The sequence below is a fragment of the Thalassophryne amazonica genome, unplaced genomic scaffold (genome assembly GCF_902500255.1).
Source record: "Thalassophryne amazonica unplaced genomic scaffold, fThaAma1.1, whole genome shotgun sequence".
Lineage (NCBI taxonomy): Eukaryota > Metazoa > Chordata > Actinopteri > Batrachoidiformes > Batrachoididae > Thalassophryne > Thalassophryne amazonica.
In genome coordinates, this window is record NW_022986231.1 from 1084733 (window position 1) to 1106982 (window position 22250).

At 41.0% G+C, this 22250-nt stretch overlaps 1 protein-coding gene across 1 annotated transcript in view; it reads right to left on the minus strand.

The window, feature by feature from the left end:
• Nucleotides 1-20783, minus strand: part of jmjd1cb (jumonji domain containing 1Cb) — a 651485-nt gene extending 630702 nt beyond the window's left edge. The window contains exon 1 of the mRNA XM_034165192.1: nucleotides 20341-20783. Within this exon, the coding sequence (XP_034021083.1) occupies nucleotides 20341-20496 (156 nt within the window). The 5' untranslated portion in view covers nucleotides 20497-20783. The remainder of the gene's footprint in view (nucleotides 1-20340) is intronic.
• Nucleotides 20784-22250: the final 1467 nt, after the last annotated feature.

Below are 22250 nucleotides of genomic sequence, written 5' to 3' on the forward strand. Positions count from 1 at the left end.
CCCCCCCACAGTCTACGTCTAAAGCAGCATAACCAAGGGATGGTCCAGGGTCACCTGATCCAGCCCTAACTATAAGCCTTAGCGAAAAGGAAAGTTTTAAGCCTAATCTTAAAAGTAGAGAGGGTGTCTGTCTCCCTGATCTGAATTGGGAGCTGGTTCCACAGGAGAGGAGCCTGAAAGCTGAAGGCTCTGCCTCCCATTCTACTCTTACAAACCCTAGGAACTACAAGTAAGCCTGCAGTCTGAGAGCGAAGCGCTCTAATGGGGTAATATGGTACTACGAGGTCCCTAAGATAAGATGGGACCTGATTATTCAAAACCTTATAAGTAAGAAGAAGAATTTTAAATTCTATTCTAGAACCAACAGGAAGCCAATGAAGAGAGGCCAACACGGCCAAATCATGATACATTTTTGCCATATCGCCCAGTACTACACCCAGTAAAGTTTATGTGTGGGAATCCCTGTAATCCAGGGCTGTCACAATTAAACTGGGGACACACTACACAACTTTTACAGGCTTTACTGATTTTGAAGAGACTGACTACACACTAACCAACTGGTTTCATCAGTTTTTTTTTGTTTTTTTTTAATGGGAATCAGACATTTAACAGCTGCAACTGATGAGGGGTCACAGACTACATGATTTGTCAAACCACCTGAAGCCAACTGAACACATCAAACTCTTGCGAGGAGCTCTTGTGAGAGTTTGCGTCAGGCTCTCAGGAGAGCTACAGTTCAGAGTGCAAACAAGCATGGACCACAAACAGCTGGCTGTTGCTGTTTGTGCAGCGTCCAAGCTATTAAAATGAAAAAATGGGAGTGAGTCAATTCGTGGAGGAGTTTTGATATTCCCGCTGATTACTTCCTGTCATCTTCTGATGCTATTTCCTGTGTCCACCTACTCTTTTTCATTGGCTGTTGGCAACAGGTGTTTGCAGTTGGGTCGGTAAACAGCACACATACTACGGGACTGCATCCAGAGTTGGCTCACAAAATTCAAACATGTTTGACTGACTGCAACTGAGGTTGGGTCAGGTCTGTTCCCCTCACACACTTGCCAAACTGGGTCTTTACTAGGGATGGGGCCGATCCAATCCAATATCGGTATCGGCTTCTGGTACCAACGTAATTCACGGAGCAGAAATTTCCGATACAACTTGCAGAGTTTTTCGATCCAGGACAGGTCTGTGTGTGTGCAGAAATGCTGCTGTGCTCTGATCGCTGCCTGCGGGGGGTTGGTGCCTTCCTGCAGTAGCCAGAGCTCTAATACTGGTCGCTCTGACCAACTTTTCATCATAAACAGGAAGAAGCTTCCAACAATTTACCCAGACCGACTTCAAATAGTAGTAAATTAAGTACTTTTATATTTTGTGGCATTTTGGAAATGCAGAAATGCACAAGTTTCAGCATTCTAAAGAGCTTATTTCTTGGGGAGAGAGAGAGGACTTAATATTAATTTTTTGCTCTAACACTTGCTTTGACAATGTAAACGTATGTTTGCCATGTCAAAGCTGCTCTAAGACCTGCCATTTTTCATCAACCAAGATTTGATTTCATTAGATTTTTTTTTTTTTTTTTTTTTTTTAAACAGGGACACCCCAAAAATTGCATATGAGTACGTGTACTGTTTTGAGGTAAGAAGTGCATTTCCAAAATGGCACAAGAAACCACCAAAAATTACTTTATTCTTTCACCAAAACATCAAATCTACGCTTGCATCTACCTTCTGGCAAATTGTAGCTGAAAAAGCAAACTCTGTGTCGGAATGGTAACAGTATTGGCAGATATCCAAATTCAAATATCAGGATCGAAGAGAAAAAATGCGGATCGGTGCATCGCTAGTCTTTACCCAAACACACTAACAGATTTCTGTGCCAACTTGTCCCTCTGACTACTGCAGACTACCCCTGAGTGGTGCAAACTCTGCCCAGCTGTAGGGCTGTCACGATTAGGAATTTCTGGAGACGATTAATTGTCAGACAAATAACTGCAATTGACGAATATATTGTCTATTTTTCTTTTTCTCCCCTTCTTTATATTCTACTATTGTAGTATAATTACACAACTCTGGAAGAACGTTTGGCTTCTGTGAGTGGAGAAACTGGGAATAGTGCATCATTTTTATTTTTATCTTCATTTTACATACAGTCCCAACTTTTTCTGATTTGTGGTTGTTTCTGTTGCATTTCTGAAATTGTTTCTCCTCATCAGTCACGTTTTATGCTTAAACACTACATTAAGCTCAGGATTGAACAAATAAATACCTTTGGAAAATAACAGCTGTTAAAGTTCAGAGTTCTCACCTGCTTTTTGTGATCTGTGCGTCTGAACATCACCACAGCTTCTCCACGTTCATTCATATATTCTCATTTTTTAAATATGTTTTTAAAGATATCTGACCGTTTATTTCATCTCATGATCTCAAATTCAGCATACGATGCGCACATGGTGTGAACAGGATGGTAACGGCAGAATCACACCTTTAGAGAAAGTTCAGAGAGAAGTAAAAGCAGCGTCACATTTTGTTTTTGTTTTTTTAACATGTTCACTCGGGTTAAAATCCTCTCCCTGCTCCGCGCTTGCTGGGCACTGATGGTTCTCAGACTGTAACATGTCGCGCCTGCATTCAGGAATCTCCCTCACCCACCCCCTCCCTCACAGTCTGCAGCCTGTTAACTCCGCGCGCGTGTGCACACACACACACAGCTCCTTCGGTAAAATCCGCATTTTAGACAGCTTTTAAAGAAGACGGTCACTGTTTTAATCGGCTGTCTTATCCAAACAGCAGGACGGATCGCTCCTCAGCCTCCATGTTATTGTCCTGCCTTAAGACGAGAGCGAAACAGAGTGAGCGAGGCTGCAGCACAATGACGTCAGATTCTGAGTTGTTTTATGCTTTGTGGATAAAATAAATAATTCACGGTAATCGCGAATATGAAAAATAATCGCAAATATGAAAAATAATTGCGAATGACGAATATTGTAATAATTGTGACAGCCCTACCCAGCTGTGAATCATGGATAAAATTAAGCAAAAAAATATCTTGTCCTATTTCCTCAGCTTTAAATAGTGTTGGAGATTATGTCAACTGGGGTAGAATGTTTATCGAATTTTAGCTGAAATCATAACATAAACTAATGCAATTAGAAAACCACAAAAGGCTGTGATGTTTTTACATTTTTCTGCATATATTTAACAGGTGTTGGGTGAAGAAGTAATCAAAGTGCACCCTAGTGTGTAACATGGATAGCACTGCAGAGTTGAGCAAATCTGGTTTCACTGTTTAAACCAGTGGTCCATTATAACATTGAAAAGCATCTTCAAATGCAACACGAGAATTCATCCAAAAGATAAAACTAAATATAAAAAACTGTCCCTGTATTCAGACCACCTGCTTCTGAGTTTACTGCCACCTCCAGTACAACAGAGCCAATAAGCTAATTTCAAAAGTTTACCTTTAACTCATTGAGTGCCACTGACACTTAAACGCGTCTTTTCAGATAGTACCGCTCAGCGCCAAAGACGCGTTATCGCGCCAATTACACTTTTGTATGCGGGGGGGCGGGGTAATCAGCTGATCTAGCTTGTGTAAAAAATTAGAGTTGTAATCACAAGGGAACCCATTCTGTGGGTGGTAGCAGTGTGAGTGTGGACCGGAGCGCGGCTCGCTCTCCACCGTTGTGCAGACGTCTTACAGTTGTACCGCTCCTAATCCGAATGGTTTCCACCTGGCTGTCTGTCGAACTGTGATGCAGTCGCGCTGCTCCAGTCGTTCCGTCTTTTTCCTTGGAATGAAAAAACGCCGAGCGCGCAACACACACCTCACACAAAGGCTGCTTACAAGCAAATGACGCAATCGACAGGCTCATGCAAGCACACGTGATTCAAATCCATCAGGTTTTTGAAAAAAATAAAAGGTCCGATAAGGGAGCCAGAGGGAAAAAACACGCCGCCGAGAGAAGAGACAGACGGAGTCCCTCCCCTGATGTTTTTTTTTTTTTTTTTGGTGCATTATACAATAGGATCACTTTTCATAATGTTTGAGATGTCACTGAAGCAAAAACAATTATAATCAAAGACATTTTCTCCTTGAAATGTTGCTTGTCACAAAAAGCCAATTTTCTCAGTTTTTTGTCAGAAATCAGCATTTTTAGTGATACCCACCCATGTTCTGCAGACAATTACTAAAGAATGGAAAGAGGTACAAACAAACGTTTTTTTTTCTGACGATGAAGGAAAGTCTGAAGTTTCTTTTGGTATGTTTGTTGTTGACATGGACATAGAACTCAATTTTCTATGGGTCTTGAAAAAACACAAATGCTGAAAAATCCTGGCACTGGGATGTTCTGAACTTTGATGATGGCTGGCACTCAATGAGTTAATAGGAATAAGATTTCACGTGGATGGGATGTTTGCCAAATTTTGCCAAATTTATTACAGCCAAAAAAATTAACTAATAATAAAAAAAACAACAACAACAAAAAAAAACAACAAAGAGTTCCCCTCTGTGTCTCAGAGTGTGAGGACAAAGAGCAAGGAGCAAACATTTAACTTTTCGTTCAAACTATGTTGCTCTGTGCCTGTCCTCCGCTGTGTGGTTAAAGTGAAAAGACAGCTGCAGACACACGCAAGAAAAGAAACACTAATGCTTCCCCCACCCCACCCCCCTTTCTTTCAAATACACCTAAAGTCTCTTTCTGAGCACGGCGTGAAGTAAAAAGCACTGATCAAACGTTACCTCTCAATCAGGTCATACTTTCTACATAGGCTAAATACACAACTTCTCCATTCTTCCCCCCAGAGACGGCAAACCAGGGGAATCCAGACAGAAAGAGGGTGTTTGGGTTTTCATACTACTAACAGTAGTATGAGTATGATGAGCTATAAAAAATAAGTTTACTTAATTTAACTTTTCTGCATAACTACACAACTAATGCCTAAGCTCAGGCGTTCCTGGGTCTGTTTGGTGTTCTAGCTTTAGAATCAGGTCATTTTGAGTTCAGGAATCCATAAATATGAAGATGATGATGGCTCTTGGGGTTAGTATGTGTTTGACAGCTGTTTGGGGTTTGATTAACGTCTGATTAACGTCTGATTAAAGTCTGTTGTCAAAGCAAGTTTTTTCCAGCTACAGTGAAGTCCTAAAGGGCGTGATCCTGAGACATGCTTTCATCAGCTCCAGACTTGATTATTGTTATGTACTTTATGCTGGTGTTAACCAGTCTTCTCTTGCACACCTCCAACTTGTGCAAAATGCTGCTGGCTGTCTTTTAATGAACACTTCCAGAAGTGAGCATATTACACCTATACTTTACTCACTCCACCGGCTTCCAGTTCTTTTTCAAATTGATTTTAAGATTGTTTGTTTTTAAATCTAATAGCCTTCCACCATCTTGTCTGAAATTTTAACTCTCCACACTTGCAGCAAGACATTATGGATGTCTGGTCAACTTTGCTTAGATGTTCTGAGGTCAAAATATAGCTAAACTCTGGGGTGATCGTGTTTTCAAGTTAGGTGAACCCAGACTGTGGAACAAGTTACCTCCTGATTTGCACATCATTCCTGATGTAGCATTTTTAAATCAAAGCTCAAGACTTATTTATTTAAAATGGCTGTAACTTGCAGGGGCATCCACTGGTCCGAGGTCACGGACCAGTTATTTTTGGTTTATGTCTAGTAGATATTTTCCTCTGCTAGACTGATGTCTAGTTAAAAATCTTGTCGGTCTTGTGATTAAAGGTGCTCACAAGTCCAACAAATACATTCGGAGATTACGACAGTGCTTTGGAAAGCTAGCCGTCCAGCCTCGATTTGGACAGTCAGTTTTCAAAAAACACGGTCCAAAAAAGCTGTGGACCGCTTACTGAAATACGGAGTTTTTCAAACGAGCTCTCTCTCTCTGTGTGTGTGTGTGTGTGTGTGTGTGTGTGTGCGTGTGCGTGTGGAGCTGCTCTGCTCGCTCACACAGGCAGGGAGAGTGTGGGAGAGGGGGTTAAACAGAGAGTCTCAGAGTTCTCACATGCTTAATGTGAGAACTCTGATAAGCTTTTATTTTTTAAAAGCATTTATTTTAGATTGTGAGTTAATGTAGTTGTTTTATGTTCAAGCTACAAAACATGACTGAGGAGAAGAAAAAAGTCCAGGATGAATTCCATCATCACACTAAAATTTACTCATCAAAATAAAACTACAAGCTACTACTACTAATTTATGTTATTTTTCCAGAGTTATTAGGCTGCAGCTATATGTTTTATTTATTTCAAAGCAAATTCAAATTTCAAGTTTATTAATTTATATAGCGCCAGTTCACGACCATATCGCTTCAAGGTGCTTCACACAACACCGAAAAACACATCAAAAAATTAAAAGATTAAAACATGATAAAAAGCAATCCATAAAAAAAAAAAAAAAAAAAAAAAAAAAGAAATAATAATAACACACATACTAATGATAAAACAGGGAAAACAAGTGGGTCTTAAGTTTAGATTTAAAAGTCTCCAGAGTAGGGATGGGTATTGATAAGATTTTATCGATATCGATGCCATTATCGATTCTGCTTATCGATCCAATTCCTGATCGATTCCCTTATCGATACCTCGTGAATTTTGTACTAAAAGTAGGCTTTACAGGTTTTCTATGTATTTCATTGAGTCGTAAAGTAATTAAATATGAAATTGGTCACTGTATCCTTGATCTCTGGACATAAATAAAAATAAACAAAACAGTGTTTCACTTTGAAGTTATTAATAATTCAGACTGGATTCTATCGTTCTAACTTGATTCGTCAGAGAGCTGTGCAACATTTGGAGCTGTGTGAACAGAATGGAGGACGATTCTTGTTTCTTTCTCGCAACAAGACAGTAGTCCCAGTTAGTAACTTTAATCCGCACAAAAGTGACTCACGATTGACATATTCAGGGATGAAAGTGGTGAAAAACAAAAAAGCTGTTCACTTCTTTACTCGACTTGATGAGCTGCATGTAGTGTTGGCGAGTAGATCACGCAACATTCATTACCACTTCATGTTTGTTGCACAACATTTATGCGTTAAAGTTTTTTTTTTTTAAACATTTCAAAATTCTCTTTGCACAATTTCACGCACCGGTGCCCCTCTCATATTCAGTCTACACCCGTTAACAATGAGTTTACTCTCCTGCACGACACAGTGCATGCAAGAGAATGCATCAAAGTTGTGCAAGTGTCCGGGGGCCTTAAGGTGCATCCGGAAAGGCCGAGTTCAAAAATAATGAAGCCAAAGTGTGACATAACCATCAAAATTTAAAAGTGGTCTTTTTTGTGAAATGTTATTTTAGGTATGGTTAGATATCAGAGTTTCAATATTTCTATTGGTCTCGGTTCAGTCATTGCTAGAAATTATCAGTGCATTCATTGTTATTGTTGTGTCTGACTAACACAATGCCCTTTTCTGTTTGCTGCAAGTCAAATCTACCTACGGGTACAAATAAAGTCACCTGAACCTGATATACACTATAATGCGGTAGAGCGTAACGCTTGCGACAACAGTTGGAGGTATCTTCTTTAGTCTGCCGAAGCCTGAAACAAAGAAATTTTATCCATTAGTTCCTGGTATTATTGAACAAGTAATATAATTATTCTATTGAAGCAGAGTAGGAGATATAGCTAAGGTTTTGACACAAATAAATCAAGGACTTACTCTCAGTGTTACGCTTGCAACAGTTTTACCTTGCTTTAGAAACATGTTTTTTCTAGGAAATGACATTTCTACTTTTACAAAAATGTATTACTGTGTGTTAGTATGAAGCACAAACAAATAAACTGACAAAATACAAGGTTATTTCTTTAACATTCAACTTTAAATGATAATGCTAAATATCAATGTCACACAAAATTTATAAAAAAAAAAGTTCTATTTTTGGGGTAAATTTCGTGCATATCTTCTGGAACCGTGCAGAATTTTTCCAGAAAATTTTCAGTACCTGTCAAAGACACTATAGGCAACTCACTGATAAATCTGGATGGTGCTAAATAAAATGTTTTGTTCATGACAAATGCAATGCAAATCAGCAGTTAGGCTTCATTATTTTTGAACTAGGCCGAAAGTATTCACAGTGCTTCAGTTTTTACACATTTTATGTTACAGCCTTATTCCAAAATGGAGTGAATTCATTTTTTCCCCTCAAAATTCTAGTCAAAACACCCCATAATGACAAACTTGCAAATTTATGAAAAATAAAAAATTAAGAAATCATATGTACGCAAGTATTCACACCCTTTGCTCAATACTTTGTTGATCCACCTTTGGCAGCAATTACAGCCTTAAGTCTTGAATATGATGCCACAAGCTTGATGCATCTATCTTTGGGCGGTTTTCCTCTTTGCAGCACCTCTCAAGCTCCATCAGGTTGGATGGGGAGCGTCGTGCACAGACATTTTTAGATCTCTCCAGAGATGGTCAATCAGATTCAGGTCTGGGCTCTGGCTGAACCACTCAAGGTCATTCACAGAGTTGTTCTGAAGCCACACCTTTGATATCTTGACTGTGTGCTTAGGGTCATTGTCCTGCTGAAAGATGAACCATCGCCTCAGTCTGAGGTCAAGAGCTCTTTGGAGCAGGTTTTCATCCAGGATGTCTCTGTACATTGCTGCATTCATCTTTCCCTCAATCCTGACTAGTCTCCCAGTTCCTGCTGCTGAAAAACATCTCCACAGCATGATGCTGCCACCATCATACTTCACTGTAGGGATGGTGCCTGGTTTCAGCCAAACATGACACCTGGCATTCACACCAAAGAGCAGTGTTGTAATGTAATAAAGTAGAAATACTTACAAATTTGCAAAAACGTTTTCACACTGTCATTATGGGGTACTGTGTGTAGAATTTTAAGAAAAAAAAATCATCCATTTTGGAATAAGGCTGTAACTTAAAAAAATGTGGAAAAACTGAAGCACTGTTAATACTTTCCGGGTGCACTGTAAATACCACAGTCTGAACTGACCTCAAACAACAAAGTTTGAGGTCAGCCTGATATGACAATGTGTGCACCACATTTTATGAGCATGCAGCATGTGGAAGGTACAAATTCTGGGCAGTGTTAACTCCCATATGTGCTTTTGCCACAGGAACATGATTTGAAAATTCATAAATATCTATGATAATTCCATAGGATCTAAGTGATGAAAATAAAAAATATATAGCTTAGTTGCACAGCTTCTGAACAGCAAATCTGAATGTGTTCACAAGGTTTAATGGGAAGTTGTCAAGTCCAGGAGACATGGTGTGCTCTGTGCAGGAGAACATGCAGTGGAGTGTGAGAGAGAGCTGGGGTGGGGGAGGGGTCCAGTCAGTCTACCCGGGCTTCAGATTACATTAGGTTTCCTTAGGCACCAGAAAACAAACCACTAACACCTGTGTATCCAGTTAAGAGGCAACCTCAACACAACCCACACCTCACACAGTTATCAACCAGACAAATGATGACCAATTATCACAGACTTTGCATAGAGTACTAGTTCTATTTTTCCGTGATGTGAAAAAAAGATTATTCAACTGACATCTCCAGAGGGTTTTCTGGCTCTGAATGAGGCTCAGGTGGTAGCCCATGAACAGCACCGCTGGGGGAGGGCGCACTTGTTTATAACACATGAATATACACATTTGCAGTCTTAGTTCTGCATATTACTTGAGGAAGAGAGAAAAAAAAAACAAGTTGTTATCACAAAGCATTCATTGGCTCAATCCGCTTATTCCAGTTAAAGGTCACAGGGTGCTGCAGCCTATCACAGCAGTCATTGGGCCATTTGTCATGACAGGTGGGTTGGGGATAAAAACTACCTGCTGCATGCAAGGAAACCAATCATATTACACACTTATTTTCCCCTCATACTGAGTATCTGCTGACAGAGTCCCTATCAGATAGTTGTATTTTCCTCGGTATTGTATTTGCAGAGCACATTCCCTTACCTTAAAAATCCAGCCAATGTGCATGCATGACAATTTGACAGCTCTGTCTTGCTTTGAGGAAAGCAAACGAACAAACAAAAACACCTTCAGTCCAAACTGCTCCATTATTTATTTTTACCTTTGTGTGTGTGTGTGTGTGTGTGTGTGTGTGTGTGTGTGTGTGTGTGTGTGTGTGTGTGTGTGTGTGTGTGTGTGTGGAGGGGGGGGGGAATTCTCCTCAATTCCAGAGTGCAGAATTTCAGGAGAAAAACTATGACACTCAGTAATACTGAGTGAACATTTTAGTTAAATAACCATCATCATTTTTTTTTTAATGTCTTTAATGATAATAAGTGAATCTCGACTTTAAGGCTGTTGGGGGTATTCCCAACCCCCACTCCCTGGCTCTATGCACCTGCCTCCATCTGTCAGCAGGAAACAGAAAAACCTTATTCATCTGCTGTTCCCACACAGTGGAACAACCCCCTCAAGCATGCGCCTTTCCCTCTGTTAATGAAAGTTATGGCCCAGTCACACGGCATACGGTGATTCCTGAATGAAGGGAAAAAGTACAAAAGTCAATTCGTTGAGAAAAGGTGAACGAATGAGCTTTATCACCGAATAGCCTGCGAACTAAGAAGGAACGAAAGAGGAACAAAACGAAGCCGAAGACAATGTTGATCTCAACGCTTTAAATGCGTCTGGAGCCCCTACTGGAGCAATGTGTGTCTGCATCTCTGCGTTCCAGGAATTGCTCTGTCCCGGCCACATTCTCTGGAAGAAGTCCGCACTTTATGTGTGACTCGCAATGAGTGTTTCGCTTTTTTGGGCAACACACAATGCTTCACAAACACGGGAACTCAAATAAAATAATAATAATACATAAACCAGTGACTGCGAGGCTGCATGTTCAGCCTCTAGCCGAAAATTAAATGCACTGGCTGAATCGCAGAGAGAGTGTTAAAACGAAATTCATGCAGGGACCCAATCCACCACCTTAATAAACAAATAAATAAAAATGGTTAAATTTTACAAGCTGGGGAAAACAAAAAAGAGAAAGCCACATCCCATCGCCATTTCAGCAAAATGTCACGACTTTGACTGAGCTTCTGACACTAGGAAAGATCCAAAACTTGTAAAGATGTGAAAAAATAAATAATTACCCAGAAAAACAAAGGGATACACTAAATTTGACAGTCTCCATGATGACGCAGTGACATTGTGCCATTACTTAGGGAGAGCCCTGGACTGTTAATGTTTTAAAACGCCAAAGTACTTTTTATCTGATTACTCGATTAATCGCCAGAATAATCGATAGAATACTCGATTACTAAAATAATCGATAGCTGCAGCCCTACATCAGACAAGCTTGAACCTTCGTGCGCATGCGTGAGTTTTTTCACGCCTGTCGGTTGCGTCATTCGCCTGTGAGCAGGCTTTGTGTGAGCACTGGTCCATCCCTATCGTCGTTTTTTTTTATTGCGAATAAATGTCTGAACGATTTGGAGCTTTGCTGCATCAATTTTTTTCCACAAACTGTGAGAGACCTCCAGGTGGACACCGTTTGGAAAATTAATATGGCTTTCAGGGACGATTTTGTGGGGATTACACAGATTAAGGAGTGTTACTGCCGCTTTAAAGACCGCCCACAGCGTCTGACAGCGCGCTGCGCTCCGAGCGCCCATTGACAGGCTCAAACCCCGCTGAAACAACCAGATCATTTCCAGCGTGAAGGCTTTGTTGATCCAGGATGTCGTCTGACTTTCACAAAAAGGCAGGAGACATGGAAATCAGCACTTTTTCGGCACATTCCACTGTTACAGGAGATTTTTCATGGAAAGAAAAGCGGAGGATTGCGCCACCGTGCTGTTCATGGCGCGGGACAAAACCACCTCCGTGTTGGTCTCACAGGACAGCTTATAGGTGGCTTTCAGACGGCTTCTAGTTGCTTTTCAGTCGTGTGATTATCCGAGAAATTGAGCATGAGCTGGACATGCCCCAACATGTCCTGTGAGGCTTCATCACGGCGTTGCTTTGCGCTATGCGGCTCCACCGCGACGCGCGGAACTCCTCCGCTTTTCTTTCCATGAAAAAACTCCTGTAACAGTGGAATGTGCCGTTCATTTCTAAACTGGACGCTGTCTTGATCCGGTATGTCATCTGACTAGCACAGGAATTGCGGAAGACGTGGACTTCAGCACTTTTTCAGCACATTGAGACAGACGTGCGGAGGAGTGCCGCACGTCGCGGTGGAGCCGCACGGTGCAAAGCAACGCCGTGATGAAGCCTCACAGGACATGTTCTGGCATGTCCAGGCTCATCCACAATTTCTCTGTTAGTCACACGACTGAAAACCCACCGACAGCTGTCTGAAAGCCATCTCAAAGCCGTCCTGTGAGACCAACACGGAGATGGTTTTGTCCTGTGCCATGAACAGCACGGTGGCGCAATCCTCCGCTTTTCTTTCCATGAAAAAAACTCCTGTAACAGTGGAATGTGCCAAAAAAGTGCTGATGTTCACGTCTCCTGCCTTTTTATGAAAGTCAGACAACGTCCCGGATCAACAAAGCCTTCACGTTGGAAATGATCTGGTTGTTTCAGCGGGGTGTCAGCCTGTCGATGGGCGCTCGGAGCACGGCGCGCTCTCAGACGCTGTGGGCCGTCCTTAAAGCGGGAGTAACACTCCTTAATCTGTATAATCCCCACAAAATCGTCCCTGAAAGCCATATTAATTTTCCGAACGGTCTCCACCTGGAGGTCTCTCACAGTTTGTGGAAAAAAATTGATGCAGCAAAGCTCCAAATCGTTCAGACATTTATTCGCAATAAAAAAACGACGAGAGGGTGGACCACTGCTCACACAAAGCCTGCTCACAGGCGAATGATGCAACCGACAGGCGTGAAAAAACCCACGCATGTGCACGAAGGTTCAAGCTTGGCTGATGCAATCACACGTGATTCAAAGCCATATGGTTTTTGAAAAAAATAAAAAGATTGGATACTTTTCTAACAGACCTCGTATATTGATTTATAACTAAGGATAGGTACTGATAAGATTTTACTGATATGGATGCCATTATCGATTCCGCTTATGGATCCAATTCCTTATCTATTCCCTTATCAATACCTCGTGAATTTTCTGTGTACTAAAAGTAGGCTTTATAGGTTTTCTATGTCAACAACATTTTAAGTTGGTCACTGGACCCTTGATCTCTGGACATAAATAAAAATAAATAAAATCTGTAGTTTTTGTCAAAAGCATTTCCTTTCAGACATTTTGGCATTAATGTCTCTCCGTACCTCTGAGCTGAGCTTAGCCAGCTGCTGCATGTCAGCGCAGGATGTCTCATTTTGGGAGGAACAAAAAAATGTTTTGATCGATTGCGGGTTTTTTGTATTACAACATTTGGAAAGAGGTGTCATTTGATTTAAACGGTGTTTCATTTTGAAGTTATTGATTCCGACTGGACTCTATCATTCTACAACCCCTGGCAATAATTATGGAATCATCGGCCTCAGAGGATGTTCTTTCAGTTGTTTAATTTTGTAGAAAAAAAAAGCAGATCACAGACATGACACAAAACTAAAGTCATTTCAAATGGCAACTTTCTGGCTTTAAGAAACACTATAAGAAATCAGGAAAAAAAAATTGTGGCAGTCAGTAACGGTTACTTTTTTAGACCAAGCAGAGGGAAAAAAATATGGACTCACTCAATTCTGAGGAATAAATTATGGAATCACCCTGTAAATTTTCATCCCCAAAACTAACACCTGCATCAAATCAGATCTGCTCGTTAGTCTGCATCTAAAAATGAGTGATCACACCTTGGAGAGCTGTTGCACAATGTGGACTGACATGAATCATGGCAATCGTGGACTGTGAATGACTGGATGAAAGTCATATTCAGTAATGAATCTCGAATCTGCATTGGGCAAGATGATGATGCTGGAACTTTTGTTTGGTGCCGTTCCAATGAGATTTATAAAGATGACTGCCTGAAGAGAACATGTAAATTTCCAAAGTCATTGATGATATGAGGCTGCATGTCAGGTAAAGGCACTGGGGAGATGGCTGTCATTACATCATCAATAAATGCACAAGTTTACGTTGATATTTTGGACACTTTTCTTATCCCATCAATTGAAAGGATGTTTGGGGATGATGAAATCATTTTTCAAGATGATAATGCATCTTGCCTTAGAGCAAAAACTGTGAAAACATTCCTTGCAAAAGGACACATAGGGTCAATGTCATGGCCTGCAAATAGTCCGGATCTTAATCCAATTGAAAATCTTTGGTGGAAGTTGAAGAAAATGGTCCATGACAAGGCTCCAACCTGCAAAGCTGATCTGGCAACAGCAATCAGAGAAAGCTGGAGCCAGATTGATGAAGAGTACTGTTTGTCACTCATTAAGTCCATGCCTCAGAGACTGCAAGCTGTTATAAAAGCCAGAGGTAGTGCAACAAAATACTAGTGATGTGTTGGAGCGTTCTTTTGTTTTTCATGATTCCATAATTTTTTCCTCAGAATTGAGTGATTCCATATTTTTTTCCCTCTGCTTGGTCTAAAAAAGTTACTGACTGCCACAATTTTTTTTCCTGATTTCTTAAAGTGTTTCTTAAAGCCAGAAAGTTGCCATTTGAAATGACTTTAGTTTTGTGTCATGCCTGTGATCTGCTTTTTTTCTACAAAATTAAACAACTGAATGAACATTCTCCGAGGCTGGTGATTCCATAATTTTTGCCAGGGGTTGTAATTTGACTCGGCAGAGAGCCGTGTAGCATTTGGAGCAGTGTGAACAAAACGGAGGACGATTCTCGTTTCTTTCTCGCAAAATGAGTCCCAGTTAGTAACTTTGAGCCACAGAAAAGTGACCCATGATTGACATAGTCAGGGCTGAAAGTGGTGAAAAACAAAAAAAGCTGAAACCCAAAATTACCCCCCACCACCCACATGAAAATTTTTGAATTCTAGAAGCTCTGAAATGCAATCTCAGACTATTCCAGACAATAAACTGCAGTGAGCGCAGCATCCATTTTGGCGAGAAAAACCCAACTTTCCTTATTCAAATTCTTTCCAGTAGTATTTTGATCTTACTAGGATGCAGCATTTTTCTAGCTTGGCAGATAGTTCTGGAGGAAATCACTGAAGAAATTAAACTGAAAATATAGTTTGACCAAAACAAATCGTCATTAAACTTAAATAAAACAGGGATGAAATGGAGGTGTGAGAGTCACTAGGTGTTCACTGCAGATGCTGCACCGATCCGTCTATCGATCTCACGCTCCATCCGTCCCTCACTCGTGAACAAGACCCCGAGATACTTAAACTCCGCCACTTGAGGCAAGGACACTCCACCGACCTCAAGAGGGCAAAGCACCTTTTTCCGGTCGAGAACCATGGCCTCAGATTTGGAAGTGCTGATTTTCATCCCGGACGCTTCACACTCGGCTGCAAACCGCCCCAGTGCACGCTGAAGGTCCTGATTTGACGAAGCCAACAGAACCACATCGTCCGCAAACAGCAGAGACGAGATTCTGTGGTTCCCAAACCAGCCCCCTCTACACCCTGGCTGCGCCTAGAAATTCTGTCCATAAAAATAATGAACAGAACCGGTGACAAAGGGCAGCCCTGGCGGAGGCCAACGTGCACTGGAAACAGGTTTGACTTACTACCGGCAATGCGAACCAAGCTCCTGCTGCGGTCGTACAGGGACCGGATAGCCCTTAACAAAGGACCCCGGACCCCGTACTCCCGGAGCACTCCCCACAGGGTGCCCCGAGGGACACGGTAAAACGCCTTCTCCAGATCCACAAAACACATGTGGACTGGTTGGGCAAACTCCCATGAATCCTCGAGCACCCGATGGAGCGTGTAGAGCTGGTCCAGTGTGCCGCGACCAGGACGAAAACTACACTGCTCCTCCTGAATCCGAGGTTTGACCATCGGGGATCATGGGATCCCACAAACCAAATTAATTTTTATCTAATGATACATTTTCAACATCTCCTGGAACAAAAAATCTCAAAATTAGTGCATATTTAAATGACCCTGTATTCAACCTTTCATTTGAACCATCAATGATCATGTTGAAATAACAGAATATGACATGGAAGTAGGACCTGGAATGATTTTCCTTTTAACTGTAAACCAAATTATGCAATAATTCAGAACAAGTAAATTGCAGGAAAATCATGTAGACTGAAAAGACTGTTAAAGCATTTCAAAAACCACAGCTAAAGCTTGGAGAATATTTTGAAAATCATGGTAAAACATCAATGACATACCTTATAGTAAAAAAGCCACATATTCCTGTGTAAGTAAATTCATGTAAATCCATTCAAAGCCACAGGTTTTTTTTTCAATGAAAGAAAATCTAGATTAATGAAAAAAGTCACATGATGGTTCTAAAATCCTTTTTAAACAGCACGTTTATTTTCCAGAGAAGGAAAAATTCTTACTGTGTTTCCTGAAGGCACAGCTCGCTTTTCCTGTTTCATCTTTCAAATGTGTTGATGAAGCCAGCGACAAGTCCTCAGATTCTTGTTCTTATCAGACCTTTTCAAACAATCTTTCTTGTTATCTTCTCTCTGTCCGACGTCAGTCCATGACACAGACGTGCTGCACAATTCTTCTTTTAAAAACTTTAGAACTCTAAAGGTTTGCAATGTCAACATGCTACGTTTAGCTTAATCGTCGCGCAGGAGCCACACAGCGTCGCAGCAGCAACCAACCAGTCCTGCTTTAGGACAACTGTCGCAATAGCCAGGCTTTTTTCTCCTCGAAACTCCGCAGATCTGAGGACAATAATTTGTACCTGTAACACACAGATCAGTGTCCATGGACCGCCGCGGACTTATAAAACTTGCACAATGTGGTAAAAAAAAAAAAAAAAAACACTTTGCAATAGACATTTTAAAAACTCAGTGACAATTACAATTACTGAGTTAAACACTAACATCCCCCCTCCCCCATGATGAAATCTGCGAAATTTTGCGGATCTGCAGTTTTCACAGCCCTGAATAGAAGTGTAAAGATGATTTAATATATCAGAGCAGTAAACTGATTAGTCCGCGTGAACGCACATTGACTCCCCATGTGCAGTTATTCCACCAGCTGCAGCTGATCCACAACGTGAATTCTGCCTTCCAAGACAGCTCTTATATAATCATCTGAATCATCTACCTGTTGCCACATGTACATAAGGGCTGGATTGTCATTCCTACACTCATATTGTTGTATTTAATAAAAATAAGAGCACGCAGGAGCTGCTGCTGTGTTCAAGTAATTACACAACTTTTTTGCTGTTTCAAATTCAGCAGTTGTTTGTGGCAAAATAATTAATTGTAGCAACACAAAAGAGTAATTCTGGCCTATATAAGGTACCTGAGCCCAGTGAAGCTGACTCCTCACTCTGATTTAAAAAAACAGGCTGAGTTTGCACTGTAATTCCCGACAGTATATGCATGCAGCGGCAGCAGCGCTCAGAAACAGCTTCTGTACTGTGTGAAAACATTCAGCTGGTCGAACAAAGTCAAACTAAAAAGCTGTTACAAAAACTAAGCAAACGATTTTAAAAAAAGTAAAAAATGACAGCGAAACGAAATACAGACAAACTGAGGTGGTGGCATTCGTTCAAATTTTTCAACAGGTAAAAATCAGGAACAAAGCTGCACGAAGGTTAAACAATGCCAATGAAAGTCCAGATTTCTTGTTTAGTTTGGGCTTCGTTGCCCTTCATTAAGTGCTGTGTGACTGGGCCATTAAACGCTCATCCTAAATTAAATTAATTTTGTGATCCAATACATCATAAAAACAAAAACATTTTAACAAGGCTTTTCATCACTTCAGCGTCTTACCTGTGACGACATCAGTGTGCGCTGGTCTTTCCAAATTTCTGTAAATGTACCAGGTGACCCACAATAGCTTTTGTTTTGCATGGGGAATTTTTTTAATTATTTTTTTTTAACCCATGCAAGCAATGTTTTTTTTTTGTTTTATTTAAAAATCAATGGTAGATGCATGACTGATTTCAATTTCAGAGTTTGCAGTATGACAGTTGCCACAATGCAGAACGGATCTGGCACCATACAAGTGAGTTATGTGTGATGAAATCAGACATTTTATTGAAATATGTGACCAGCAGAATTTTGCGTAGATCCCTGGGTGTTCAGATATGCGACTACGACATGTGGAAAGTTCTCTGGTAATATGTTTACATCACTCATGTATCAAAAACACACCTGGTGCATATTTGAAGGGAAGGAGAGTGGAATTTTTTTCCAGCTTTCACTGTTGGTGCACTGCCTGCTATTAATGCTGCCCGCTATTAATGCCGTTTCATGAAACAGAGAGACCAACATCCACAGTTGATGTGCTGTGTGAATAAAACAGATTTGCTGCTCACTTTCCCGGGCCACATTAACCACCTCTGACTGGGGGATACCGAAGCATTCCCAGGAGTGAGACGGATATGTGAAAGGGGTGTGTGATCCCGTTAAGAAGCATGAAAATTTGGCCTAGTGGGTTTTGGGTATGCAGATTTCAAAAATTGCAAGAACCACAATGCCAACAATTGAGAAATTCAAAATAGCCACCACAAAACACACGGCCAACTAATAGGATTAATAAATGGAATAGTTCTGACTTTGTGGAATGCTTGGTTTTTGTCACACATTGAGAAAAAAAAGATACATCAATAATCGTTTCATAATAGAATCGCAGACAAGTGAACTGCAATCAAATCATGCCTGGAGACTCCCACACCTAGAATACAAACCCGAAAAATACACACTTTTGCCCTGAAAGTAGGCAAAGCCCTTAGTGTGTGTGACTATGAGGGGTACTTATATTTGCAAAGATGACCCTTAAAAATCCTTAATCTGTGCACACATCTATTGAATGCCTTTGAAAAAGCAGGGCTATTTTTAAGCTACACTACAAGCTACATGCAGCTGCTATATCAACAAAGTGTAACGTTAATACAGGGCTTTATGTGGTGATCACTGAGACGCAAATTATACCTTCACTTGAAGGCTAGTGAGTAATTAACAGAACAGATAAAGTCAATTCATTGATTGTTTTCAACTCGCCACAGTGCTCCACTGTTTTGTGCGACTGCACCAAGTACTTTTGTACCTGATTTGTTTAAATACACAAAGAAATTAAACTTAAAATATGACATTCAAAATACACCAGAAGCCATCATACAGCACCACTGTTTTTCCAGAAAACAATGTCAGAACTGGCTGTGGCTGAAACAAAAGGAAACAGTGGGGAATGCCAAATGACCACTTAGTCTGATGAGCCTGTGGTGGGCCTGCCTCGGCTGGGAGCGTCTTATGATAAAAGAGCAAAACACCTGATGAGGTCGGGGCACAAAACTGATGAAAATATCACAAGGGAATCAACAGCATCAACAAAAGAAAGAAGTCATTGCTTACTCCACTCAAGGATGTGTATATATGTGCATTTAAAAAATTGCCACATTTTTCTGGGGGGCATGTCACTGGACCCACCTAGATTGGTGCAGCTTCATCATCACTACCTACCATCTGCTCCTTGGGATTGGCCTACTATTTTTTCTTTTTAAATTTGGAATACTCTGTGGGGAAAAAAAAAAAGTTTAATCATGACCATTACATGAACAACAGATGCTGAAAAATCCATGATCTGATGTGATAACCTCCATGCTTCAACAATGAGAGAACACAAAGCAGAAATAAATGAGCAAGCAGTGTTGGTGGGGTTATCTGCAGAGACACAGATCGGAAGACTCAGTGAACAAAAGAAACCCACTGTTCACAGCTCAGGGGCTGTCAGGACAAACATTTCATTGTTTGCTGCTTTGGCATGTGAAAATGTGAAATGAATGTGAAAATACATGTCTTAGGAGAAAAGACCAGACCTGCATGCTGTCAATCTTTAAATCCATCATTACCTGACTGTATTCAGCAAACTACAACATTTAAAAGTGACATCAGTTCCTCTTAAACCAAATTGACAAATATATATTACATTACATTCAGACAAGATGGCCATTGTTCAGTCTGCGGGATTTTTTTTAAATGGCCATTTCCACGTCGGAGGGCTTGTTGCGCGCCAGCAAATACACGGAGCCAGACATGAGACTCTGCCTTCACATTCCAACACACGGTGCTCTCACAAACAATTCCAAACCTACCACACGTTTGGAAAATCCCACATTTTACAGACAATCCTTTGTAGTGTGGCGTTTGTCCCACAGCTGTGGTGGACTGTCATCGTGACTATCAATGTGTGAAGGAAGTTTGGACATTTTTTGCCTGTGCATTAATTCTGTAAACATGAATGAAACAGTACCGGAGCACCGGTTCAAAGAATGAAGCGTTGAAGCTTTCCCGAACACAGCAGAACAGACCGAAGCTCGGCTTACCGTCAGGTCCGGACTGTCGCTGTCACGACGGCTGACGGCCCGGATGACTCCGGACCTCCACGGCCACCGAACAATGTCGCTGATTTCAGGCAGTTGTTCGCCGTCGACGCAGAGAAAGCGCTTCCCGACCAGCTCCGGCCGAGCCTCCACCGCCATGACCGAACTGCTCGACCCCCCCACTCGAAAAAACTTCCAACACCGACGCCCTTACAGACCTGTCAGTGACGACATGAACCAGCTCCAGAACAACCAGCCAGCGACACAAAGAAGGCGAAAAAACAAGTTACAGGCTCCTGGAAAAACGGTGTAGCAGTATCCACCGGCGCGAGCGCCAGTCACCCTTTTGTTTGCCAAAAAAATAAAAGAAAGAAAAGAAAAACGGAAAAAAAAAAAAAAAACTAAAAACACACAGTCCAACGATGAACCGCATCACCGCCGCCATCCACACTGGTGTTTCTCCGCCGAATCCTCTGGCATTCACTGACCGCAGCGCGGTTTTCTCCCTCCGCCCAGCTCAACCTGACCTGTACTATTTTTACCAAACAGTAATGCCACGACTGCTGAAGTAAAAAAAAAAAAAAAAAAAACCTAAAACCTCCTACTACTGCAAATCTGTGCGACTCCCGCGGTCAACGTCCACAGAGCAGCAAAGAAGGAAAACAGCCGACATTATAATAATGTAGCAGTTTTTTTATGACACTTGATTGATCTTAGCCATGATGCATCACATTTATGTGTGAAAGACACAGATTCCTTAAGTACTCCACCCTGACATGTTCATACTGTTTTCTAACCACATTCAAATAAATCATAAATAAACATGTAATAATAGTAATAATTCGTTTTTACATAATTAAAAAAATCTGGATTCTTTGAAAGAAAATTCAAAATGTGTACAAAAATAAATCTACAATGCACCCAGAAAGTATTCACAGTGCTTCATTTTTTCACATTTTATCTTACAGCCTTATTCCAAAATGGAGTAAATTAATTTATTTTCCCTCAAAATTATCCTCACAACACCCCATACTGACAACATGAAATTTATTAAAAATAAAAACACTCAGAAATCACGTGTACATAAATATTCACACCCTTTGCTCAATACTTTGCTGATGCATCTTTGGCAGCAATTATAGCCTCAAGTCTTGAATATCAAATCAAATCATATCAATTTTATTTATATAGCGCCAAATCACAACAACAGTTGCCCCAAGGCGCTTTATATTGCAAGGCAAAAGCCATATAATAATCACAGAAAAACCCCAACGGTCAAAACGACCCCCTATGAGCAAGCACTTGGCAACAGTGGGAAAGAAAAACTCCCTTTTAACAGGAAGAAACCTCCAGCAGAACCAGGCTCAGGGAGGAGCAGTCTTCTGCTGGGACTGGTTGGGGCTGAGGGGAGAGAATCAGGAAAAAGACATGCTGTGGAAGTGAGCAGAGATCAATCACCAATTATTAAAAGCAGAGTGGTGCATACAGAGCAAAAAGAGGTGAATAAAAAGAAACACTGGGTGCATCATGGGAAACCCCCCAGCAGTCTAAGTCTATAGCAGCATAACCAAGGGATGGTTCAGGGTCACCTGATCCAGCCCTAACTATAAGCTTTTTCAAAAAGGAAAGTTTTAAGCCTAATCTTAAAAGTAGAGAGGGTGTCTGTCTCCCTGATCCGAATTGGGAGCTGGTTCCACAGGAGAGGAGCCTGAAAGCTGAAGGCTCTGCCTCCCATTCTACTCTTACAAACCCTAGGAACTACAAGTAAGCCTGCAGTCTGAGAGCAAAGCACTCTATTGGGGTGATATGGTACTATGAGGTCCCTAAGATAAGATGGGACCTGATTATTCAAAACCTTATAAGTAAGAAGAAGAATTTTAAATTCTATTCTAGAATTAACAGGCAGCCAATGA